This window comes from Myotis lucifugus, unplaced genomic scaffold (assembly GCF_000147115.1).
Source record: "Myotis lucifugus unplaced genomic scaffold, Myoluc2.0 scaffold_4, whole genome shotgun sequence".
In the NCBI taxonomy this organism is placed as follows: Eukaryota; Metazoa; Chordata; class Mammalia; order Chiroptera; family Vespertilionidae; genus Myotis; species Myotis lucifugus.
The window spans coordinates 4665988-4693829 of record NW_005871052.1 but is presented as its reverse complement, the minus strand read 5'-3'; the positions used below and the strand labels follow the sequence as shown (position 1 = coordinate 4693829).

The 27842-nt window shown below is 37.3% G+C and overlaps 1 protein-coding gene across 3 annotated transcripts in view; it reads right to left on the bottom strand.

Moving 5' to 3' along the window:
• Nucleotides 1-27842, bottom strand: part of BRWD3 (bromodomain and WD repeat domain containing 3) — a 131261-nt gene that overhangs the window by 2345 nt on the left and 101074 nt on the right. For 2 of the 3 annotated variants that reach the window (XM_006082814.2, XM_023764006.1), the window contains 10 exons: nt 27259-27379; nt 25966-26091; nt 25801-25879; nt 15008-15064; nt 13471-13611; nt 8915-8989; nt 7446-7598; nt 5979-6142; nt 5536-5633; nt 4757-4915 (listed from right to left, as the gene is read on the bottom strand). In XM_006082814.2, the coding sequence (XP_006082876.1) occupies nt 4757-4915; nt 5536-5633; nt 5979-6142; nt 7446-7598; nt 8915-8989; nt 13471-13611; nt 15008-15064; nt 25801-25879; nt 25966-26091; nt 27259-27379 (1173 nt within the window). The remainder of the gene's footprint in view (nt 1-4756; nt 4916-5535; nt 5634-5978; nt 6143-7445; nt 7599-8914; nt 8990-13470; nt 13612-15007; nt 15065-25800; nt 25880-25965; nt 26092-27258; nt 27380-27842) is intronic. The other variant, XM_023764005.1, reaches the window with a different exon arrangement.

Genomic DNA, 27842 nt, shown 5'->3' with positions numbered 1-27842 from the left:
ACCCAGGTTGTGGGTTCGTTCCCCGGTCAGGGTGCGTGCAGGAGGCAACCAATATCTCTCTCTCCTCTCTCTTTCACTCTCTCTAAAATCAATAAGATGAGGATTTAAAAAAATACATAAATAAAAGAGTGCTATGGTTGCTGTATAGAGAATGGATTATAGAAAGGGATGACTGGAAGCAGAAATCAGCTGGGAGTCCATTTCAATAGTGAAGGTAACACATGATGAGGGATGTAAAAATAGAGGTATTGAAAAATGACTGGATTTGGAATATTTCCTTCTAGCGGTGACACCAGAACAAACCTTTATTTTTAAATTTCTAACTGAGGACAATAGCTGATGGACTGGATGTCAGGTGTTAAGCAAAGAATGAAGGTCAACTACTAGGTTTTATAGCCTGCAACTGGGTGAATGTTAGAGATGTTTTGCTAAGTTAGGGAACACTAAAGGAGGAAAAAGTTTAGGCAAACTAGTGAAGAAATAAAGATTCCGGATTTAAATACTACCAGAGGCACAAGTAAATACATTTTTTTTTAAAAGAAAAAAGCAGGTGGATATACCAGTCTAGAGCTCAGGGGAGACTCAGAGCAAGAAATATAATTTTGGAAATTTTCAGTAAAGATGACATTTACTGTCAAGAGAACTGAGAGCTCATTAAGAAAGCAAGTAAAGCAAGATGGTGGAAGATTAAGACTTGGGATATTTCAACATTTAAAGAATAGGCAAAGATAATTGGGAAGAATAACCAGTAAAGTAGGAAGAAAACAGAAGAGTATACTGAAAACAGTGGAAAAAGAAAAGCCTAGAGTTGAATGGCAACCAAAGATACAAGATTAATCTAATAGTCTTGGGGTTATAGAATAAATTACATTACCCTCCAAATTACATATATTGAAGCCCTAACCCCCAATGTGACTTTATTTGGAGATAGGGCCTTTAAGGAAGTTTTAATTAAAGTGAAATCACAAAAGTGGACCCTAATGAATTACGACTAGTGTCCTTATAAAAAGAACAGACACGAATGTTCCTTCTTTCTCCCCCTGTCTGTGGATGCACAGAGAAAAAGCCACAGAAGGACACAGCAAGAAGGTGGCCATCAGCAAGCCAGGAAGAGACCCCATACCAGACACCAACCCTGCTGGCATCTTGATCTTAAACTTTGAGGCCTCAGAACTGTGAGAAAATAAATGTCTCTTGTAAGTATTTGAAAAGGTACTTAATATCACTAATTGTCAGGAAAATGCAAATCAAAACCATTAATGAGATATCACCTCACATCTGTTACTGTGGCTAGTGTCAAAAAAATGAAAGATAACAAGTGTTGGCAAGGATGTGGCAACAAGAGAACCCTTGCACATATTTGATGAGAATGTAAATTAGTATAGCCATTATGAAAATCAGTATGGAGGTCCCTCAAAAAATTAAGAGAACTACCATATAACCCAGCAATTCCACTTCTGTTTATGTATCAAAAGGAATTAAATCAGGATCTTGAAGGAATCTGTACCCCCTTATTTATTGCAGCATTATTCATAATAGCCAAGCTATGGAAATTATATATATAATGAGTTATTCAGCCTTAAAAAAAGAAGAAAATCTTGGCATTTGTGACAAGGATGAAGTTGGAAGACATTATGTTAACTAAGCAAAATAAGCAAGACACAGAGAAAGAACTATTGTATGATGTCATATGGTAATCTAAAATACAGTCATGCAGTGTATAACAATGTTTTGATCAATGACAGACAGCATATATGATGGTGGTGTTCCCATAAGATTGTAATGGAGCTGAAAAATTGTTATCTATTGCTTACTGATGCCATAGCCATGGTAATGACATCATGCAACACGTTTGTGGTTATGCTGGTGTAAAGAAACCTACTGCACTGCCAGTCATAGCAAAGTATATAATTATGTACAGTACATAATACTTGATAATGATAATAAATGACTATGTTATTGGTTTATGTATTTACTATACTATGCTTTTTAATTGTTATTTTATAGTGTACTCTTTTTACTTATAAAGTTTGCTGTAAAGCATATGCCATATTAACCCAGCAGTAAGCAGCCTCATGTTCACTGTGTCTCTAGATTGCATCATTATCTTGTGTTTGATTTAATCTTGTGTTGTTTTATACAGTAGCATGCTGTACAGGCTTGTAGCCTATGCCATATAGCCTAGATGTGTAGTAGGCTATACTACCTAGGTTTGTAAACTTTATGAGGTCCACATGACAAGATCAGCTAAAGATGTGTTCTCATAATATTTCCCTGCAGTTAAGTTCATAGAAGCTGAAAGCAAGATGGTAGTTGCCACGGGCTGGGGGAGGGGAAATGGGGAGGTGTTGGTCAAAGGGAACTAACATTCAGTTATTCAGGATGAAATATCTAATGTACAGTATTGTCACAATAATGAACAATACTGTACTGCATATTTGAAATCTTCTAGGAGGATAGATCTTAAATTTTCTCAACAAACAAACACAATAATCATGTAGAGGTGAGATGTTAATTAGTTTGATTGTGGTGACCATTTCACAGTGTATGCGTATATTGAAACATCAAGTTGTACACTTTAAATATGTACATTTTTTATGTCAATGATATCTCAATGAAGCAGCTAAAAATAACTGTTGTTTAAGCCATCTAGTCTGCGGTGTCTTGTGTGACAGCCCAAGCTGACTAAAATACTAGCTGATAGCAATAGAAACTGTAGATAAGAGAGTTAAGTGGTATTAAAGAGTTGTAGAATTCACAAAACTTAGCAACTAACTGGATATGAGGAGTAAAAGGAGAGTCAAAGTAAACTGTAAAATTTTAAACTGGATGACTAGGAAGATGGTGGTACCATCAACTAAAATAGTGAGTATAGAAATACAAGCAAGCTTGAGAATGATGAATGATAAGCACCCAATGGAAATTTTTTAGGATGCACTTGGAAATGAGACTGGTAGAATAGAGATGTTAGGGTTAGATATGAATTTGGAGAGTCATCAGCATAAAGATAATTGATGTGGCAATTAGATTCCTTTATTTGTAGAAGACAAAAAAAGAAAAACAAACAAAAAGAAACAGAGACTATATCAGTGATGGCGAACCTATGACACGCGTGTCAGGGGTGACATGCGAACTCATTTTTTTGGTTGATTTTTCTTTATTAAATGGCATTTAAATATATAAAATAAATATCAAAAATATAAGTCTTTGTTTTACTATGGTTGCAAATATCAAAAAATTTCTATATGTGACACGGCACCAGAGTTAAGTTAGGGGTTTTCAAAATGCTGACACGCCGAGCTCAAAAGGTTCGCCATCACTGGACTATATTAATACAGGAGAAACAGGGATATAAGAGAAGCAGTACTATAGAAGCCAGGCAGTAGAGTTCCTAGAGGGTAGTCAACAGCATGCAATGATATAGATAGATCAAGGATATAGGACTATGAAAAGGATACTGGTCAGTGAAGACAACTTTTATAGAGTGGTGGGGGCAGAAGCCAGACTATAAAGGGTAAGTGAATGTTTAGATGGAAAGAAAACAGAGGCAGGAAGTATAAGCTACACTTTCTAAAAGCCTGATAATGAAGGAAAGGGCACAATGAGAGGTGGCATAAGTATGTAACATGCAGCTGGAACAAAAGAGAGAGTAAAGATAAAAACTGGGGAAAATAAATGCAATAACTATCTTCAAATAATCAGATATGTGATAATATTTCTCATGCAACTAATATAAAATATATCTTTAGAAAGTATTTTTGAGTCATTTGATACTTCAATAACAATGGATAAGCTACTTGATTTTTCAATAAAATGTATATAAAATAAAAAGACTACTATAAAGATATTTCTAAAAACATAGCAAATATTCCTCACAAACTTCAAATAGATGAACACATTAGAAGTTTCGTTGAACATGTTCAAGGTCCATAACATAGGGCTAAGTATAAGAAGAAAGTCTACATAACAATAACCTTCAGCTATTTATAAATGATGTCCCCTGACATGGTGCAAAAAAAAAAAATGCACGTGATAATGAATTATTGGGTCAGTGATTTCTTTTTAATCAGTGAAAATTTTTCTACAAATAAAAGTTATATGGAAGCTCATTACATGAATAATAAGTTGCCCTGGTTGAATGGAGAAGGCTGTTCTGAAAATTCCTGAAGTAGCTCTGTGGATTACTGAAAAAATAGGCAGTACAGAGTCTGAAAACCACTGAATTACTGAGATAACAGATTCTGAGGGAAGAGAATACCTTAGTTACATGTAACTAGAAAACCAGAATAAGGTGGTAGATGTAGATGTTGACTAAAAGAAGGCTCATTGGTCAACAAAACCCTTTTTTTAAAATTGGGGTAGGCTTTTAAAAAATAAGCCTTATTTAAAGGTGATTTTGGACTTTTTTGGCCATTTTTATTAATATGGTTTAATATACAAATAATCCTAAATGTGTCTAACATTCTGGTTTTTATGTGCTTGGGGAAGGAGCCTTTCATTCAGTTGTTCCTCCCTATTCATTTTATATTTTATTTTAAAAGACTAAAATATGTTTGTAAGTTTTGGAAATCTGCTAAGCGGCTTTTCCTAGTTGTGGATATGAAACCCTGTCTGAGTCAAATTCGACAATATTAAAATACTCATTAACTATAAGGACATGATAATTTTTACAACCTAAATACACCAGCTTTTAAACAATTAATCTGTCATTATAAAGGAACAAAGAATAAATACCATGTCCATATTTATTTCCTACCTTGTTTAATTGGCAAAACTCGATTCCGAAATGATTTGGCTTTCCCTGGGTCATGGCTATTTCCACTTCGGCTATATCCACTGAAGCTTGATGAAGAAAATGGTCCATCCACCTCATCATCAAGTAAATATAGTGAAAGCCCTTCAGCAGCATCTGAAACTTACATTTAAAAAGACTGTAATGTTAACATAATTACCATGTTTTCAATAAAGTTATAAAAAGGCTGTTTTTAAAACTATATCTCACTCAGTTACTCTAACAACTTGTGCATTGTTTGGAGAAAATATGACTATTTTGAGAACAAATGTTTTATCACATCATTAAGCTTTCAAGGACGGAATAACAGAAAAACTTGTCCAAGGAAAAAATATCAGAGAATTGCACACACAAAATATTTATGTTCAAGCTATTAAAGATGTTGTCTAAGGAAAACACTTCCTCAGATAATGAATCCTTAATTCTCACATTGGCAAATATATTGTAGACACTACTCTGAGATATAATAGATGTTAAAAATCATAAAATTACAGACTTTTAAAGCTAAGAAACTTAAAAATGCATCTAGTTTTAACACCTTCATTTAAAATATGAAGACACTTAATCTTACGGCCTAATGTCTAACCTAGGACTACACAGCTAGAGAAAAGAATTGGAAATAAAACACAACTTTTCCATATAGAAATTCATTGCTCTTTGTACTATAAATCATGCTGCCTTTTCTATATCATTAATATCAGTATTAAACTGAAATATATAACACCAACACTAAAGACATTTACCAGGAGACGAAAAAGGAGAGCTGGTCCTTGCATAAGACACTGAGGTATTCTGGTCATTTTTAGGCTGCAACTTCATTTGTTTCTGTTTCCCTTTTGGACTACAAGTAAAAATATGTAACAGTGAAAAATTTTTCTATTAGCATCATATTACAATAAGACAGTACAATACAAAATGCTTAGGTGTCCAAAACAGAAATGACCAATAATTTAAGATAAATGCTTCAAACTGGTAATATAACAAAGTTAATTTTAAAGCATTAAAATAAAAAGGTTTTGGTATAACAAAATGGGTTACCACCTCCATGTTTACACAGGTACAAGATTTCTTTAAAAAAATCTCTTGGGGGTTGGGATCCCCTCAAACTATTCAATAAACTTTAAGAAATGAGGTAATATACACAAAATGCTTTGAAAACATAAAATACTACATCACTGCAATATACCTAGGAGCTCTGCTACTTGATAATGAACTGCTGCTGCTTCTCAGACGTTTTCTGTACCGTGGCCTTCTCCTCTTCTGACTCTGGATTGCTGACTTATATTCAGAGATGATATTTTTAATATGACTTTCAAATAAGGCAGATAACCTCAGTGTCATGCTATAGATCTGAAAAAGTAGAAATTAGTCTTGTTTTAGCAAGTACTTCAATTATATAAAAAATAAAAGGTATAAACATGCCTGGGCCATTATCAGCATCATCCTTTCATACAAAATATATGTGTTATTCCATACACTCGAAAAATTCTTCCTGAAGAATTAAAACAAGATGCCATTTTTAACCAAAAATTAATAAAGGTTTTTAAAAGATAACATCCAATGTTGGGAAGGGTAGAATAAAAAGATTCCTATACATTGCCAGTGGGTTTTTATTAACAGGAACAATTCTGAAGGACAATTTGTAATAGGTATCAAAAATCTTAAAAATATACACATTCTTTGGCTAATAACTCCACTTCTGGGAATTTATTCTAACCAAATATCAGAGAATTACACACAAAAAATAATTATGTTCAAGCATGTTAAAGATGTTAGCCACAACCTTATTCATGTAAAGTGAAAAACAACCTAAATCTCTAGCACTAGGATGCTTGTAAAATAACATAAAAGCACCATATAATAAAATACCATGGAGACATTAAAACTTCTGTTTTCAAAGAGTAATAATGACATGGGAAAAGGTTCAAAAAGTTTCTAAGTATAAAATCTGTTTTAAAGAATATATAAGCATATGCAAGTATAATAAGTGTAGGAAATAAAATCAAATGTGAAAAATTTACGCCTGCAGAAATTGGTGAAAATTCATTTTATATGTGTTGAAAGTGGGCAAGTTATATACCTATTGTACAACTTATTTAAAAGTTAATAATATACAGTGATTATAAAACACAAAAATTATTATTAGTACTTTTTTGTTCTCAAGATATTTAAGTTCTGACAAAATATAGAAATACTAAATGTGAGTATGAATACACAGTTATAACTTCCCAATATGGTTCACAATTTGTTATAATAAATAGAATATAAATATTCAGAGCTAATCCAAATATATAAATTAATACTGTTAACCCCTTTTATTTATAAAGTTATTTATTGGACATATTAAAGGTACTTAATTACTAGCTCTCCATCCCTTGACCTCTCTCTGGCAGATATAAAATATTAATAAAGAACAAAGATGAGGCAGGTAGGAGAAAGAAAGAGGTGCTTACTTCCAGAATGACTGCTAAATGTGTCTTAATGCATGCCTAATAAACTGTCAGAGAAATACTGAGAATCAAACTTTAGTAGCGATGTCAGAATTGTAGTATATACTTTTTTAGCAATTTTAAAACTGGTGAAAGAAAAAGCTGCGTGCTATATATAACTAGATGCTTAGAGGATCAATCCAACTAATATACGTTTTACATACCCTTGATTTTTTATTAGAGGTATAAGTTTTGGAGTTGCTGAATATTTGGCGAACATCTTTATAAAATTCCAGAGGACTACCATAGTTTCCTGCTTCCAGAGTTTCTTTCACAGTGCTGAAGTCCATAGGAGTGTCTATAACACCTTGATAATCCTACAAAGAATGTGTTATGAAATACATAGGCTGAGTAACACTATGTAATACAATGGGACTGAGATTTGCATCACCAAGTCACTATGAAATAAACAGACTGTTTTTCAACCTGCTGCCACCCCTCAACCAGGATACATTTAACGGAACTCTTTTGTTGGCTCACAAAAACAGCAGGCGGGTATGGGAGGGTCTTAGCACTGACTGCAATCTAGAACCAGAAAAGAAAATCCATAGCCACTGGCTTCATCCCTACAGAGTACACAATATAAAATTTTATTTCTTCCTTAAAGGCTGAAGTAACCTCAATTCCCTGGCAAACTGCTCATTGAAAGTAGAAGATGGGATAATTCTCATATAATTAAACAGTTCCATGTCACCAATTAGCTACATATTTCCAAGACATTTCCAGCTATGAGGGCATTCTAAGATGTCATTAGTTGAAAGTCAAAGTCAAATTGGCTATGCCTGTGCCTCTCTCCTATCATTCTGATTTCAATAAATGTGATAATTTTGCTTCATCTAAGGTCATCATTTTCATATATTCAAAATTAGTTTGATTTTTATTTAGAGGAGGGAGAAGATTTTATTTTAACCTAAATCTCCCAAGTCCAGTTAAGATATTCCTAGAGTTATCTTATGGAAGTGCACTGAAATGTATCTACCTATACATATCACAACCATTAATAAATGAATATATTTTGGAGTAAAAGCTATTGTTGGTATTAGATCTCTCATCCTACTTAGAAACATTAAGAATTAAATCACCACATTTCTCTTGAAGAAATAACCAAGGAACCAGAAGAAGGGACAGAGGAAGGATATAAAAAGCAAAAAATATTTTTCAAAGTATGAGAAACCACAATTGCTCTTAATAGGTCTTTTTAAAAATATTTGCTTAAATCATAAAAATCAAAAGTACTACAACACAACATGGCTTATGGATATAAAGATTTTAATAGAATAAAAATGCTGGAACTTTGTGTAGTATGATAAATTCCAGCGGGAATAATCAGCTGTAATACAGACATAATTATATTGTGCAACTGATGATTTCTACTATGCTACAGTCTATAGAAACAAGTAAAAGTAAAATCTACCACCTATACAGATGGTATACAAAGATCCCTCCTGAGAACATGTGCTGATTTAAAAGAAAAATAAACTACTAGAAAAAAATCAAAGATAAAAAGGGAGTGAGCAGAGTTGGAAAACAACTTTGCAAATTATAAAAGTTTTATTTACAGTATGGAGATTTTAAAAAGTAAAACTACATAATATTAAGCAGTATGTGTCTTTTAAGAGATTACTAGGCCTACCTCCGAAAGAGATGGATCTTGTTGTCTTTCCAAAACAATTGACCCTGAGGGTTCTCCCTCTTGCTCTTGATGGCCCTATTAGGGTAAAGAACATATATTGTGTTTCTACACCACCACAACAAAATATCAAGAATTGGAATACAATTATTATTTAAGGTTCAAAGATCCATAAATAGGAAGAATTTTTTTACTGATTGTACTTTAAGATGAAGGAAGTTTACATTCATCACTCTCCTCTGCTATGAAAACACAAGACTAATTTATTCTACCCAAACTCCCTATAAACAAAGAAGCTTTATGAAACATAATCTTGTTTACTATTAGAATGATTTTTCCCAATTTAAACCTGTAAAAGTAGAGAATACAGATGTTTAGTAATTTCAGAGGATGGTCTGATGTGTTTCTGAAATACTGCTATACCTTTTCTCTGAATATGTTAAAATAAGATTTACTATTAATACTAAAAGGTTATTCAATATATAAATACATAACACTATTAGAAAAGAATCATACAATTGAAGTTCTCATGCTTATATCTTTGATGAAAAGTAATACGGTATGTTGGTTACCTAAGTGAAATATTGGATAACATATTTAAATTATTAACGTAAATTAAGCATAAATTTACATACATTATTAACATTTAAGGCTAACACATGTAACCAAGGATCTGCAGTGTGTAAAAGTGTATTAGAAGTTAGTAAAACATATTAAACAAATATCCAAAATAAAAGCAGGATACTGCAAAGATATTTTTTATTTTTTAAATAATTTTTTTAAATAAATTTAAATTATTTATCTTATTATTGAAGTGGCATTGGTTAATTATATGTGTCAAGTGTAAAATTCTATAATACATCACTGGCAAAGATATTTAGAATAAAATTGAGTTTACAAATGTATAATCTATATATATAAAACCCTAATATGCAAATAGACCGAATGGCAGAACAACTGAACAACAGAACAACTGATCACTATGATGTGTGGTGACCACCAGGGGGCGCACGGAACATGGCAGGCATTGGCAGCAGGCGGCAGAGCACAGAACATGGCGGGCGTCGGCCACGGCAGGATGGTAGAGCAGGTGAGCAGGGGCGCCAGACTAAGGTTGGGCACCGGTTGCTGTCATTGGGGCAAGCCTCTGGTGGTTACTGAAAATTCTTTGGTCCCATGCACCTCGGTCCCGCCCACGCTTGCACCTGCTGCTGGCGCCGGCCCCGACTGCTCAGTGCCGTAAGTGGGTTTGAGCAGTGGCTGTGGGTGCCTATCGCCCCTCAGGGCTTCTCCACATCCCCCTGCTCCTGAGGGGTGATCGGAGCCAGCAGCTGCCTCTCACACCTGTTGCCGGTGATGGCCCCACTCGCACCCACTGCCAGAGCCAGCCCCACTCGCACCGGCTGCTGACGCCGGTCCCACTAGCACCCGCAGCCAATGCTGAAGCCACCACTTGCAACCATAGCTGGTGCCCGGCGCCAGTCCCGATTGTCCCTGTGGGCTTCTCCACCTCCCCCTGCTCCTGAGGGGCAATTGGGGCATCAGCTGCCACTCGCACCCACTGACGGCGCCAGCCTTGCTTGCACCCACTGCTGGTGCCGGCCCCAATTACTCCGTGCCATCAGTGGGTGCAAGCGGGGCTGGAGGCATCAGTGCGTGGGAGCAGTGGCGCCAGGAGCTGGGCTGCAGGCAGATAGGGGACTGGGGGCTGTGGTGGGAGGGGCCGGGCGGGGTGCGGACGATGAGCCAAGACTCGCCCCTGTGCACGGCAGCCTCACAGCCCACAGTTCCTTTCAAGGTGCATGAATTCGTGCACTGGGACCCTAGTTTACATATAAAGTATATGACAGGGAGAAAAAAACAAGATGGCGGCATAGGTAAACACCGGAAATTGCTGCCTCGCACAACCACTTCAAAAATACAACTAAAAGACAAAACGGACATCATCCAGAACCACAGGAAGGCTGGCTGAGTGGAAATTCTACAACTAGAAGGAAAGAGAAAAGCACACTGAGACTCAGAGGAGGTGCGGTGTGGAAGTAAAGTGCAGAGGTATGGAGGCGCAAGCGGAAAGGGCTGGCAACTGAGGACGCAGCGCACATGGAAAGGGCTGGCAGCTGCGGACACGGCGCACGTGGAAAGGGCTGGAAACTGAGGACACAGTTGTCTTTTTCAATCGGGAGGGAGTCTCAAGCTCCTGACTGCTCTGAACTCCAGTTCCAGGCGAGTCTCTGGGGACCCAGACTCATACAGGAGAAACTGGACTGTCTGGCATCGGTCGGAACTCGAGGGTGGCATTCTCTCAGAGGTACTTGCAGCAATTACTGGGACACTGAGAAGCAGGGCCTCTTAGGGTAGGACTGAGGAGCAGCCATAGCTGCTTGCTCCACCCTGTTGATCCCCTGAGACCCTGCCCCACCCAAGCTGTGCACAGAGGCTTTTGCATATGAAAGGCCTGGCACTTTGCAATCTGAAAATTACCTAACAAACTGCAGCTGGGTCAGAGAAACCCAGAACTTCCAAAAGAAGGCCCAAGGCCCCACAGCAGCTTGCATTGCTTCACAGCTGGGCTCCTGCTAAGTAGCCTCAGGCAGAGGCTAAATTAGCACCTCCTTAGAGATCCAAGAGCCAGTGTACCCAGTGGTCAGAGTGGGACCAACCAGATTACAACTCCTCAGATCCATAAGGGACACACTCAGGGGGCAGACTCAGTGAGCACCAAAGCCCCACTGAAGCAAGTCTTGCCCCAGAAGGGTGTCTCCAGCACTGAAGTTCTCCCACTGCAGACACAGCTGATTCTCACAGCCAATTGGCCTGGAGGTCAATTCCTCCCACTGATACATACAACAATCAAGGCTTAACTACAACAAGACTGTGCACAAAGCCCACAAAGGGGTGCACCAAGAGTGTCCACCTCAGGTAATTGGGCAGGCTGAGCCACTGGGCCCTATAGGACACCTAGCACAGAAAGCCACTCTATCAACACAGGGAAGCAGCCAAAATGCGGAGACAAAGAAACAGGTCACAAATGACAGAAATGGAGGAAAGCAAACTACTGGATATAGAGTTCAAAACCACACTTTTAAGGTTTTTCAAGAATTCTCTAGAAACGGCCAATAAACTTAGTGAGACCCTCGAGGTTATGAAAAAGGACCAACTAGAAATTAAGCATACACTGACTGAAATAAAGAATATTATACAGAGTTCCAACAGCAGACTAGAAGATCGCAAGAATCAAGTCAAAGATTTGAAATGCGAAGAAGCAAAAAACACCCAACCGGAAAAACAAAAACGAAAAAGAATCCAAAAATATGAAGATAGTGTAAGGAGCCTTTGGGACAGCTTCAAGCGTACCAACATCCGAATTATGGGGGTGCCAGAAGATGAGAGTGAGCAAGATATTGAAAACCTATTTGAAGAAATAATGACAGAAAACTTCCCCTTCCTGGTGAAAGAAATAGACTTATAAGTCCAGGAAGCGCAGAGAACCCCAAACAAAAGGAATCCAAAGAGGACCACACCAAGACACATCATAATTAAAATGCCAAGAGCAAAAGACAAAGAGAGTATCCTAAAAGCAGCAAGAGAAAAACAGTCAGTTACCTATAAGGGAGTACCCATACGACTATCAGCTGATTTCTCAACAGAAACTATGCAGGCCAGAAGAGAGTGGCAAGAAATATTCAAAGTGATGAATGCCAAGAACCTACAACCAAGATTACTTTATCCAGCAAAGCTATCATTCAGAATTGAAGGTCAGATAAAGAGCTTCACAGATAAGGAAAAGCTAAAGGAGTTCATCTCCATTAAACCAGTATTATACGAAATGCTGAAAGGTATCCTTTAAGAAGAGGAAGAAGAAGAAAAAGGTAAAGATACAAATTATGAACAACAAATACACATCTATCAACAAGTGAATCTAAAAATCAAGTGAATAAATAATCTGATGAACAGAATAAACTGGTGAATATAATAGAATCAGGGGCATAGAAAGGGAGTGGACTGACTATTTTCGGGGGGGGGGGAAGGAGTGTGGGGAGTGCGGGAAGAGACTGGACAAAAATTGTACACCTATGTATGAGGACAGTGGAGGGGGGTAAGGGCAGAGGGTGGGGTGGGAACAGGGTGGAGGGGAGCTATGGGGGGAAAAAAGAGGAGCAACTGTAATAATCTGAACAATAAAGATTTAATTAAAAAAAAAATAAAAGCCTAATATGCTAAGTGAAAAAAATAAAAGTATATGACAGATATTTTAATAAGTCATGACTAATCACACCACCCACATTCACAATTCAAAGATACACAAAGAAGGAAGTTTAAGGAAGAAAGTTGAAGGAAGGAAAGAAGGAATGGAGGGAGGGAGGAAGGAAGGAAGGAAAGAAGGAAAGAAGGAAGGAAGGAAGGAAGGAGGGAAGGAAGGAAGGAAGGGAAAAAGAAAGGGAAGCAAGCAAGGAGGGAGAAAGAAGGTAGGAACAAAGGTGAAAAGTGGCTCTTAACTAGATCTTAGCAGAAATTTATGGGAAATTTCATACTGGCAACTATTTAAACTGCACACTTACTGGGTAAGAAAGATGATCAGCTGGCTGTCGAAATGGCTCTGAGTCTTCACGTTCATAAATGAGACTCAACAGTTCTTTGCACTGTTTTCTCCAAGCATCAGGATTACACTTTAAGGACTGTTTTCTGCCTCGACATTTGACCTGTAGATTTTAATAGAATTGTATTTAAAAGCTCATTCCTTCACTCTTCATTGATTTTTTCCTGTTTTTCTAATTTTAATATGTCAATGTAAGATAGAACAGCTAAACTACTTAAAAGTTTCTTAATTGAAGTTCTCAGGCTTACATCTTTGATAAAAAGTAAGTCTAAGTTTAGATTAGACATCATTTTCCCTGGAAAAATATAAACAAATAAAAACTAGATATTATATTTGTGAAAATAGAAAGAATTCTATTATTGTGAATTTTCATTTTAAGAAAATCTGTACCTCAAATAAACACAGAGGAACAAATTATTTTTCTTCCACAAGGCCAAAAAAAATTTTGCTATTAGTTAAGTGTTCTTGACTATGGCATCATAATCCCATAATCTTCTCAAAATAACACTTCTCAATATATATATACATATATGTAGATATAGATATTTTATATCATATATATCATTAATGCTGGCCTTTACCACTTGATGCCTTCTTTATATGATCTTTTTCAGTATTTCAAAGAAAATTTCCCCCTCATGTAGAACAAATATTTAATTATTATAGAGGAAAGGTATGCAGTACAGAGTTAACATCACAGACCTGAAGCTGCTTTCATTAGTATGGCTTGCTTACAAGTTTGGCCCATGACTGGCATCTGGGAACTTGACATTTGAACTGTTTTTAAAATAATAAATGTGGTCTGCTCTATCTACATTATACAAACAATGTGATCTGTGTTGAACACCAGGTTTTTGAGACTTTTCCTGGTTTCTGGGATTCTGGAATCTTGGCATGTACTAGTCAGATGGTGCCTATACAACCAGCTCTCAATAAATTCTTTAGGGACTGATTCTCTAATCAGACACACGCTGCTACATTTTCATTGCTGGGGAAAGAGTATGCTCTGTGTGGCCCCTAAATAAGGGAGAGAGCACAAAAAACTTTGCACATGGGTTTTTCTAGACCAGTGATGGCGAACCTTTTGAGCTCGGCATGTCAGCATTTTGAAAAATCCTAACTTAACTCTGGTGCCGTGTCACATATAGAAATTTTTTGATATTTGCAACCATAGTAAAACAAAGATTTATATTTTTTATATTTATTTTATATATTTAAATGCCATTTAACAAAGAAAAATCAACCAAAAAAATGAGTTCGCGTGTCATCTCTGATACGCGTGTCATAGGTTCGCCATCACTGTTCTAGACTTTGCCTGTCTTTTCCCATGTGATCCAGCTATCTATCCTTAATGAGTCACTGCAATAAAACTCAGCAATGAGTAACAACTATTTATACTGAGTACTTTGAATGTTTCTAGAAAGTTTTCAAACATATAGAGTTGCCTTAGGGATTCCTCACACTAGAAACCTGAAAATTTCTATCATTTATTCACTCACCCTTCTGCCAGATGAAGTACCAGGGCCATCTGAATCTAAATCAACCATTTCTGTATCCTAAAATTAAAACGGGAAGAGAGAGACATGTTAAGTTACATTCAAAGTCTTATAAATTAGATGAACACTTACAAAGAAATAAATACAATCACAATTAACTCCCTCATTGAAGCAGGCAGCAGAACAAAGGTTGGAGGAACACTGACTCCAAATACTGACTATGTGCTGTATATAAGCTGAAAAACACACTAGAAGAGTAAGTAGGGTTTTTCTTTAAATCAGAATATGAAATAAGGGAAAAAATGTAGTGATTGATATCTGACCTTGTACCTAAATGTTAGTATCTAAACAAAACTTACTCTATATGATATGCTAAATTAATATACTATAACCATGAATTACTCGTGATTAGTCTTTTGGCATTTCAAGAAATATATTTGTTCCCTACAGGGAAAATATAAATGTGCATTAAAACCTAAGATTCAGTTAAGTATCCTTCTGAGGGGTAATTTTTTAGCACACAGAGGCAAGGCCCACACACCACCTGGTGATGTTAACACACATAGGTAATGCCTAGGAGGAAAAAAAAATAGCTAAGCTGAACCGGTTTGGCTCAGTGGATAGAGCGTCGGCCTGTGGACTGAGGGGTCCCGGGTTCAATTCCGGACAAGGGCATGTACCTTGGTTGCGGGCACATCCCTAGTAGGGAGCGTGCAGGAGGCAGCTGATCGATCTCTCTCATCGATGTTTCTAACTCTCTATCCCTCTCCCTTCTTCTCTGTAAAAAATCAATAAAATATATTTAAAAAAAATAGCTAATGAGCTATTGGTACACTCATCTAATAAATAAAGTTGCTGAATTACATGCTACCTTTAATTTTCTATTATAACACAAGGAATGTCATTCTGAGGAGAGCAATATTCATTCATGAAAAAAAAAAAAAACAAAAAACCACCTCTCAACAAACTAGGTATAGAGGAGGAAATGAACCTCAATATAATAAAGGCCATATATGACAAGCCCTCAGCTAACATCATGGTCAACAGTGAAAAGCTAAAAGCTTTTCCTCTAAGATCAGAAACATGATAAGGATGCCCACTCTTGCCAAAACCGGTTTGGCTCAGTGGATAGAGCATCGGCCTGCGGACTGAAGGGTCCCAGGTTCGATTCTGGTCAAGGGCATGTACCTTGGTTGCGGGCACATTCCCTGTGGGGGATGTGCAGGAGGCAGCTGATCGATGTTTCTCTCTCATCGATGTTTCTGACTCTCTATCTCTCTCCCTTCCTCTCTGTAAAAAAATCAATAAAATATATTAAAAAAAAAAAAAAAAGGATGCCCACTCTAGCCACTTTTATTTAACACTAGAGGCCCGGTGCACGAATTCGTGCATGATCGGGGCTGGCCGGCAGTGGGAGGTTGGCTGTTGGAGTGCACTGACCACCAGGGGGCAGCTCCTGCATTGAGCGTCTGCCTCCTGGTGGTCAGTGTGTGTCATAGCGACCAGTCATTCGGTCACTTAGGCTTTTATATATAGATAGATAGTACTGGAAGTCCTAGCTAGAGCGAGTAGGCCAAAAAAGCAAAAGGCATCCAAATCAGAAAGGAAAAAGTAAAACTGTCTCTATTAGCAGATGACATATCCTATTTAACAAAGAGCTAATATGCTAATTAGACCGAACAGCAGAACAGCCTTTCAGACGACCGTCCGGACAACCTTCCAGATGAAGCGGGGCTGTGAGGGCCAAGGCAGCTGGGGCTGCAAGGGCCGAGCCCCTTGCACGAATTTCATGCATTGTGCCTCTAGTTACATTTATAAGACCTAAAGACTATACCAAGAAATTATTAGAATTAATAAACAAAATCAGTTAAGTTGCAGGATACAAAATAATAGAAAGTTGTGTTTCTACACAATAACAGTGAAATTAAGAAAAAAATCCCATCTAAAATTTCATGAAAAAGAATAAAATACCTAAAAAAAGTTGAAACAAAGATTGTATACTGAAACTGAAACATATAAAATACTGATACAAGAAATTGAAGAAGATGCAAGTAAATGGAAAAATACTTTGCTCATGGATTATATGAAATAATATTGTTAAAATGTCCATACTACCCAAAGCAATCTACAGATCCAATGCAACCCCTATCAAACTTCTAAAATTTGTATGGAAGAAATAGGAAAGACTCCTAATAGCTAAAGAGATCTTGAGACAAAAAAAAACAAAGGTGTAGGCATCATACTTCCTGATTTCAAAGTATATTGCGAAGCTATAGTAGTCAAAACATTATGGTACTGGCAAAAGAAAAATAGATACATAGAAGAGAAAGCACAGAAATAAGCCCATGCATATATAGTGAATTAACTTACAACAAAGGGAGAAAGAATATACAATGGGGAAAGAATAGTTTTTTTCAATAAAAGATGCTGAAAAAATGAGATATCCATATGCAAAAAAAATGAAACTAGACCCCTATCTTACACCATACATAAAACTTAGCTCAAAATAAAATAAAAAATGTAAAGACATAAAACCATAAAACTTCTGAAAGCACAGGTGGTAAGCTCCTTGACAAAAGTCTTGGAAATGATTTTTAGTATTTGACAAAAATCAAAAGGCAACCATGGCAAAGTAAGAAAAAGGAAACCAAAGCAAAAATAAACAAGTGGGGCAACATCAAACTAAAAAGCTTTTCTACACAGCAAAGGAAACCATCAACAAAATAAAGAGATTCCAACATGGCTGCAGAGTAGGTGGAAGATACACTCACCTGCTCCTGGTGTCAAACTGGATTTAGAGCTAAATAGAGCAATCAACCTGAATGACCCAACCTCAATGACTAACTGAAGACTAGTTTAACTGAAATATAATAACCAAGGATTTGCAAAAGAAGCCACATAGGGACTGGTAAGGGTGGAGATGCTGAAATGGCTGGCCCCTGCACCAAGGTGCGGTGTCTAAGAAGCTGGAGGGATATCTCAGCTGCAAAACTCTCTCTGCCAGGAGCATGGGGTCTCAACCCCATGTAGGGATCCCCAAACCAGAGCAACAGAGAAGGGAAGAGGAGCCCAAACAGCATCTGGTGTTGAAAATCACGGTAGATTCCGACTATCTGGGAGAGAAGGGAGTCTGCTAGAGACCCAGGAGCTGTCTTCCCAGGGTGGAACACTCCTATTGTTACAGCACCAGCCTGGGGAGTCTACTGCCTGGTCCTCCAACTGCTGGTGATGCCACTCAGGTCCTGCAGAGAGGTCTATTGGTAGCACCCAGCAAGGACCCATGGGTGCTCTTTTTTCTAGGGAAACTCTTGGCAGAGACTCAGTGATTAAAATGTGTAGCTTTGTAAAGGGGACCATTCTTCTCCACCTCAAGGACATAGCCAGCCACCCCTCACCCGCTGAATCACTTGGCCTGCCCTGCCCTGTTGATTTCAATCGCATAGGGGGATCAGCGTGCCACACAGAGTTGGGATGTTCAAGCACATCTCCCAGGGAAGTTTTTGTCCAGGAATCAGATGGGTGGGTGCTGGGTTGTGTGGCTACATCATAAAGGGGCTACTCATAAACCCTACAAGCTTAGCCTGAGCTACCCCAGGAAGAGGAAGAAGTGCCAGTACCCCTCCGAAAGACTATTTGGATCTAATCTTTCAAGTATTGCTGGCACACCCCTGATGAGTTCCCATGGAGGTGGTGGTGGGGGGGGGAAGGGAGGGCTACTTGCACCTGGGACATTTGAAGTATGGTCTCCTTCAGAGGCTACTGCCTGGGACCAGGACGGATTGCTTGGCCACATCCTGCAGGCTCAGTGAGCACCAGCCTCAAAGGGAAACACTTTTGATCGGCCCCACAGCACCAGTGGCTCTGACTGACTGAGCTTGCTCCTCCAGGGGGGATGGCTGGATGCACCAAACCTGAACCTGCAATGTGCTCCTCCTGCGGGAGCTAGAGTTGGAGACGCTGGCAGAGACTCGGTGGTATGGCCCCGGAATAGGTGCCACTTTCCCCTCAATGAGTGCCTAACTGCACAGCCCCAAGTAGGGGACCCACTAGCTCCATCTTCTGGACCCAGGGAGCCTGGCCTTACTGAACTCATGAGCTGTGACAGTATATGTGGGTTGTGGCCAGCCTTGGTCCAGTCTACAGTCTTTCTTCGGAAGGCTTTGGAGAAATATCAGGCAACCTCAGGGGGAGGCAGAGGAGCTGACAGGTGAAGGCTGACATCAGGGGAGTCATGTACATGTTATAGATCTGCCCCCAGTTTTAAACTGGAGGAATCAGACCCTTTTACACAGAATGCCCCCTCCAAGGCACACTCAGTCTCAGCAGATGCAATCACAAACAGTGAATGTTGTAGTAGCTCCAGATAGGTAGGATAAACCAGTTACACACATGACTGACAGTGACCTGTACCTGAACCCTGCCCAAGGGGACCCAGAATCAATAAGTGGTGGGCTTCAGACCACACTTGAGTTTGATCCAACTAGTTAAACAAGCAACACACCCAAAGGGGGATTCCAACAGACACCAGACGATGCTGAGAACAACTCTGCCATAAGGAATAGCCCTTGCACAGTGCATCTTACACAGTTATAGAGCTTTATCCTTAAAGTCAGCCTGCCTAAAGGGTTAACTCCACCCACAAAAGGGCCAAAAGAATTGAAAAGTCAACTAGAACAGGAGGGTGCACATAGCCCAAAAGAAATATTCCTGGAGCAAAGAGAAAAAAATGTTATAAAAGATTGTGCAATTCAGTTCAAGTCAACTATATCCTAAAGTCATCATAAGTTTGGGAGTCATAGCAGATCTACCTAATACACAGAGACAAAATGGAAAAAACCAAGAAAAATCCCCCAAATGAAAGAACAAGAGAAATCCCCAGAAAAATAATTAAGTGAAATGGAAGCAACCAAGATACCAGATGCAGAGATTAAACCAATGATTATAAAGATGTTCAAGGACCTTAGGGGAAGAATGGATGATGATCTAAGTGAGAACTTGAACAAGGAAATAGTAAGCATGTCCTAAATGGTTTGGCTCAGTGGATAGAGCGTTGGCCTGCAGACTCAAGGGTCCCAGGTTCGATCCTGGTCAAGGGCATGTACCTTGGTTGCGGTCACATCCCCACTGGGGAGTGTGCAGGAGGCAGCTGATCGGTGTTTCTCTCTCATCGATGTTTCTGACTCTCTATCCCTGTCCCTTCCTCTCTGTAAAAAAATCAATAAAATATATTAAAAAAAAAAAGAAATAGTAAGCATTAAAAAGGACATAGAAGCCATTAAAAAAGTCAGAAAAAAAGGAATAAAGTATCTGAAATAAAGAATAAACATACACACACACACAAAAGAATAAACAAAACGGAGTCAACAGCAGGTTTAGATGAAGCAAAGAATTAAATCAGCAGTTTGAAAGTCAAGGGAGCAGAAAACACACAAGCAGACCAAAAAAAAAAAAGAATAAATTATTTTAAAAATGCGAAAAGCCTAAGAGACCCATCAAGCATCTCTGGGACATCAAGCATAACAACTTTTGCATGATAGGAGTACCAGGAGGAGAAGAAAGAGAACAAGAAATCGAGAAGTTGTTTGAGGAAATAAAAATGGAAAACTTTCCTACGCTGGTGAAGGAAAAAGACACAGAAGCCCAGAAAACACACAGAGTCACAAAAAGATGAACAAAAAGAGGTCTACATGAACACATCATAATTAAAATGGCAAAGGTTAAAGACAAAGCAAGTGCATTTTAAAAGCAGCAAGAGAAAGACATTTACCCACAAGGGAAATCCCATAATACTGCCAGTTGATTTTTCAACAAAAACATTTCAGGCAAGAAGATATTGGCATGATACATCCAAAGTGATGAAAAGCAAGGGCTTACAACCAAGATTACTTTATTCAGCAAGGGTGCCATTTAAAATTGAAGAAGAAATAAAGAGCTTCCCAGATAAGAAAAAGCTAAAGGAGTTCATTACTACCAAACCAGCTCTACAAAAATTAAAGGGGTGTCTTTATAAAGAAAGTAAAAAAAGAAAGAGAGGAACATGTATAAAGAATAAAATGGCAATAAATAAGTATCTAACAACATAACTTTAAATGTAAATGGATTAAATGCTCCAATCAAAAGACATAGTGTGGCTGAATGAATAAGAAAATATGACCCATACATATGCTTTCAATGAGAGACCCACCTCCGAACAAAAGATATACACAGACTGAAAGTGAAGGGATGGAGAAAAATATTCCATGTAAATGAAAATGAAAAAAGGCTGGGGTAGCAGTACTTATATAAGTCAAAATAGATTAAAAACAAAGGCCATAACAAGAAACAAAGAAAGTCACTACATAACACTATTAGGATTGATCAAACAAGAGGATATAACCCTTGTAAACATATAAGCACCCCAAATAGGAGCACCTAAATATATAAAGAAAATCTTGGTAAACTGTAAAGGAGAGATTCACAGCAATATAGTCACAATAGGGAATTTTAACACCCCACTGACATCACTGGATAGATCTTCCAGACAAAAATCAACAAGGCTACAGTGACATTAAATGACATACAAGAAAAAATGGATATAACTTGATATTTATAGCACATTTCATCCTAAAGCAGCAGAATATACATTCTTCTCAAGTGCGTATGGAACATTCTCAAAGATAGACTACATGTTAGGACACAAAAAGAGTTTTAATAAATTCAAGATGATTGAAATCATATCAAGATCTTCTCTGGTCACAATGGTCTGAAAAGAAAAATCCTATCTAATAATAGACAAAGATGCAAATTGACCATACTTTCGCTACACCCACCATTGGCTAATCAGAGCGATATGCAAATTAACCACCAACAAAGATGGTGGTTAATTTGCATACGTAGGCGCGAAGCGGTGGAGCAAAGACTGAAGGCGGCTCCGGCCAGAGCAGCGAAGGCTTGAAGGCGGCGCCAGCCAGAGCGAAGGCCTGGGTCCCGGGTGCCGGAGAAAAACTGGTGCTGGCAGCCAGGGGAAGGGAAGGCCTATTGCATGAATCTTTTATAAAAGCCTAAGTGACCGGTTGCTATGATGTGCACTGCCCACCAGGGGGCAGACGCTCAATGCAGGAGCTGCCCCCTGGTGGTCAGTGTGCTCCCACAGCCAACCTCCCTTGGCAGTCCAATCTCCTGTGGTCCCTCACCTGGGATGGCCGGCCCCAATTGCCCCAATGGGGACTTGGCGAGACGGCCCCGATTTTGCTGGCCAGGCCAAGGGACCCCACCCGTGCACGAATTCGTACACCGGGCTTCTAGTCAATTATATAAATACTGAAGTACATTCAAATATAAGAAGGCTGAATAACATGATATTAAACAATGAATGAATTAACAATGAGATCAAGGAAGACATCAAAAGTCAGCTGGAAACAAGTCATGATAAACACACAGCAATCCAAAATCTATGAAGCACAGCAAAAGCAGAACTGAGAGGAAACTCCGTGGCATTACAGGCCTTCCTCAGAAGCAAAAAAAAGTCTCAAATAAACTATCTAACCTTTACCTAAACAAACTAGGAAAAAACAACAAACAAAGCACAGAGAAAGTAGAAGGAAGGAAATAATAAAGATTATAGAGTGGAAATAAATAACAGAGACTAAAAGAAATAACAACAATATAAAAAATAAATAAAACCAGGAGGTGTTTGTTTAAAAATATAAACAAGATTCACAAACCTTTAATAAGACTTATCAAGAAGAAAAGAGAAGGATTAAAAATGGTGGCAGACATTAATAATAAAAGAGAAGAGATTAAAAATGGCAGCAGAGTAAGTGGATGCTACACGTACAGACTCCCAGGAACAAACTGGAATTACAACTAAAATACAGAAAAACTTCCTGAATAATAAATGGAAAACTTGAAGGAAAGAACCCTGACACCTGAAGACGGAAAGTGGAGACCGCATGGAGACTGGTAGGAGGGGCGGAGGCATGAAAGGGCTGGCCCAGCATCCACTAGATGAATGGATAAAAAAGAAGTGGTACATTTATACCATGGAATACTATGCATCGATAAAAAGAAAGGATCTCTTACTCTTTGTGACAGCATTGAAGGACCTTGAGAGTATTATGCTAGGTGTAATAAGCCAGTCAGAGAAAGACAGGTATCATATGATCTCACTTATATATGGAATCTAATGAACAAAATAAATTGATGAACAAAAAAGATCCAGAGACATTGAAGTATGCAACAAACTGTTGCATTTCAGAGGGAAGGGCAGGGTTTGGGAAGAGATTAACCAATGAACTTATATGCATATCCCATGGACAGATAATAGTGTGGGGAATGCCTGGAGAGGGGACAGGAGCAGGGTGGAGGGGGGTAAATGTGGGGGAAACAGAGGGACAGCCACAATACTTTCACAATAAAGATGAATTAAAAATAAAGATAAAACAATAATAAAAGCAGCACTGTGGTCTGTGTGCTATTGTATATGACAGAAAAATAAAAAAATGCAAACTTAAAAAAAGAAAGTGTGATTGATATGTGTTATGCACACACCAAATGGAATAGAATTCAGCTTTGAGAAAAAAGGTAATCTTGCTATTTGTGACAATATGAATGGACCTCGAGGGCATTATGCTAAGTAACGTAAGCATGACAGAGAAAGACAAATAGTGCCAAGGGTTGGATAGTAGGGGAAACAGGGAGAGGTTGGTAAAGGGTACAAACTTACAGCTATAAGATGAATAAGGTCTAAGGATTTAAAAAAACAACAACCATGGTGACTATATTAATAACACTGCATTGTATAATTTAAATTTGCTAAGAAAGTAGAATTTAAATGTTCTCATAAAAAATGATAAAGTTGCCCTGACCGGTTTGGCTCAGTGGATAGAGCGTCGGCCTGCAGACTGAACGGTCCCAGGTTCGATTCCGGTCCAGGGCACGTACCTTGGTTGCGGGCACATCCCCAGTGGGAGGTGTGCAGGAGGCAGCTAATCGATGTTTCTCTCTCATCGATGTTTCTGACTCTCTATCCCTCTCCCTTCCTCTCTGTAAAAAATCAATAAAAATATATTTAAAAAAAAGATAAAGTTGTTGAATTATATTCTATTTTCTATTTTAACCAAGTAGTGCTTACGCTGTGGAGAAATTCTTGCTACATGAAACCCTGAGTCAAATGCACTTATTTATGTATAATGTGAAATCAGGTAGCACGCTACCTCCACCTTTATTCTTTTTCTCAGGATTGCTTTGATTATTCGAGGTCTTTTATGGTTCTATACAAATTTGATAATTTCTCGCTCTATTTCTTTAAAAAATGACATTGGGATTTTGATGGGGATTGTATTAAATCTGTATATTGCTTTGGATAAAATGGCCATTTTAATTATGTTAATTCTTCTAATCCATGAACACGGGATATTTTTCCTATCTTTTTCAATCTCTTTTAATAATGCTTTGTAATTTTCAGTTTGCAGGTCTTTCACATTCTTCGTTAAAAGTTTATTCCTAGGTATTTTATTCTTTTGGTTGCAATTGCAAAGAATTTTTTCATTTCCTTTCCTGAGGTTTTGTTATTAATATACAGAAAGGCTTTTGTACATTAATTTTGTATGCTGCAACTTTACTGTATTTGTATACTGTTTCTAATAGCTTTTTGGTGGAGTCTTTAGGGTTTACATATTTAGACTCGTGTTTCCTGCAAAATAATGGGGGTCTTAATATATGGTGACAGAAGATTGGACTTTGGATGAAGGGCACACGGTACAATATACAGATCTTATAACATAGAAACCCACACCTGAAACCTATTTGTTCATGTTGACCTATGTCACCCCAATACATTTAATAAAAAATAATAATAGTAATAAAAATGCACTTATGTGAAAGGCCAGAGAAAATATCAGGAATCAGAATGATAAATTTTTTAGTAGTTTTAGGAGGATAACACCTAATTCGCATATTTAAGTTTTTATTCTGTAAATAACATTTAACTCTAATAATACAATATTTTATAGTCAGACACACTTTCATTAAAGAGTAAAAAAACAATGACAATTTACCATTGTGAAGATTAAGAGTAGAGACAATATAAACAGGTGACATATCTCTGTACAATAGCCACTACAACAGAATTTAGAAAGTTTGAGTCACTCATCCATGGGATGAATTGTCTTCCACTGAAGATTTTTGAATTATCACTCTCTATTATTGTTTCAGCCTCTTATCTTAGTTTTTGTTTCTCTCTATCATAGTCTCCAGTCACAAATGTCTTTTATGTACATTAGGGATATGGCTGGCTGGGGAAATCAGAAGTGAGGGTGTGCTGGTAATACTAATTTCATTTCATTAAGAAAAACTGGTTAGCAAATTTCCATAAAAGAAATCAACTAGCAATCTCATGAAACTACTAAAAATGTAGATTTTGACAACTAAAATTTTAAAATATATTAATATTTTACATATCTGTGTAGAAAATGAATCCCTATTAAAATTTCCCTCAACTAACCATTCAGTTAAAATATTTAGTGCTTTGTCCTGTTTTAAAGGGCTCTAATATGAAGTCTTGATATCTCATACTGAAACCCACTGAGTCAATAGGATGACTGGACACCTATTTGTCTCTGACTGAATACTGTAATAGTACTACATTTTTGGTATATGCCATCTAAGTACAGGTTAAATGGTTTAATATAAAAAGATATAAGTGTTTAGCCAACTTGTAGAAATTAGCCTCATTGCTTATAATACCTACATGTAATACTTACTGTACTTCAAATAACAGAAAAGGAATACATGCCCACTAATACTGCAATTCTTACCTCCTCTGCATCAGTACTGTTTAGTTCTTCTGCTTTAATTTTATTATAAGTATCCAGTATATCAGTACAGCTCTGGTCCCTAAGAAATATGATAAGTCAAAATATATTTCAATAAATTTTACAAAATTAGAAGTCAGTTCCTATGGAAATAAAGCTAATTCTTACCCAATAAATCGAAGTAAGACATCAGTTACAATTTTGGCTGCTTTTACTATAGGACTGTCTGGCTCATTGAAAGTCCTGGCATTATGTTCAATGTAGCGAACCTCCCACATTAATGCTGATATTCTCCTATGAAATAAAAAATACCTTCTGTGACACCTGAAACTAATATAAAATAATACTGAATGAAAACTGCAATTGAAAATTTTTTTTAATTTAAAAAATACCTTCAGTTATTCTAGGAATATAAAGCATAGAACAACTAGGTAACTAATCATTATATGTCAAAAATGTTACAATATATAGGGTGTTCCAAAAAAATGTATACACACACTTTGCAGAGTTATAAAGGCAGTGTTTATTAAAAAATATTTCATTTCCAAAAGTGAGCTATTAGCTGTTAAAGTATGTATACATTTTTTTGGGATACCCTATATGTATGTAACTCATATGTGTGATAGATGTGCACTAGTAAATGTATATAGTTACAGTATTTGAAGCACAAAGCAATAATTTAGAAATACTGGACTGCATATTAAAACTTGGAAAAGAACTGATCCAGGGCATAATTGATAAATAGTGATTTGACCAAATACAAATAAAAAAAACAAACTGTTGAGATAAAGTTAAAAGGATGTTTAGTTTTCAGGGGAAGAGAAGAGAAAGGAAAAAGCAGATTATAGAAAAGAATAGATTTTTATCTATATGTAATGTTATAAAATACACCCAACTGGTTATAACCAGTTCATGGAATAATGGTGGTTAAGACATAGTGGAGTCTCAGGTGAGAGCAGTACCACAAGTGGCCCTCACCTGCTTTCCCATAATCACTCCACTCCGAACTAAAACCAAAGGAGGAAAAACACCTGGCTCTTTTTCTGCACACATTTCAGGGCTAATAATTAAACATAACTAACTGCTGTTTAATTCCTCAACAGGGGATTTACACACATGCTCAAAGTCTCTGTAGCATCTTAATCATGATGAATCCACAAACCACTTAATCTGCCTTAAATAAACTAAAGTTAACTAGTTTTTATTTCACACGTGATTTGTATTACTCATAATTTTCTCCCTGCACTTATTCCCTTCAAATCCCTTTTTACACTGGAAGACTGAGAATCTACCGAATAAAGGAAAATTAGTGCTCTAAATTTTTAGAAGAAATTTTGCAGTGGCTCTTTTGAATGATTATTTATACAACGAAAATACAGATCTTGGTGCATCATTACACAAAAAGAAAAGCAAAAGACATAAAGCTGTGAAATTTATAGTAAATGATAAAACTAAACAGACCTGTAAAAGCGATTTTCAAGTCTCCGCCTGATGGTATTGAGGTCAGTTGGATATGCAACTACAGTACAATACAAGGGATAGGCACTGAGATCCACTGGAACAGCAAAAGGGCTGGCAAAATCTACAATATTATCCAAATCAAGAAAGGTAGTTATAAAGAACATTAACATTTCATGTTAACAAACAAAACTCATGTAAATAAGAAGGGGGGCAATATACCACATAATAAAATGTTGATGATTCAATTATGCAAATATTAGACAAATACTGTTATGATGTTATTATTTTTATTTGAGCATAGTATCTAAGACTCATGCATAATAGAGCAGTTCAAATCAGTTGAAATTAGACAATATTAAAGGACGACTGTGTTTAATTTCACATTTTTCTGGAAAAATGCCAAATGTCTCAAGTGATATGTATTAGAAAATATAACTAGTTATGCCAGTAAAATATATTACTCACACATTGTCTTTATCAAAGAACCCAAAGTCAGGCTCATGAAACAGCTAGAGAGCCAAAATGACTCTTGAAAATAAGACACCTTCTACCTGCCTTCACTATTATAAGACACCAGAGGACTG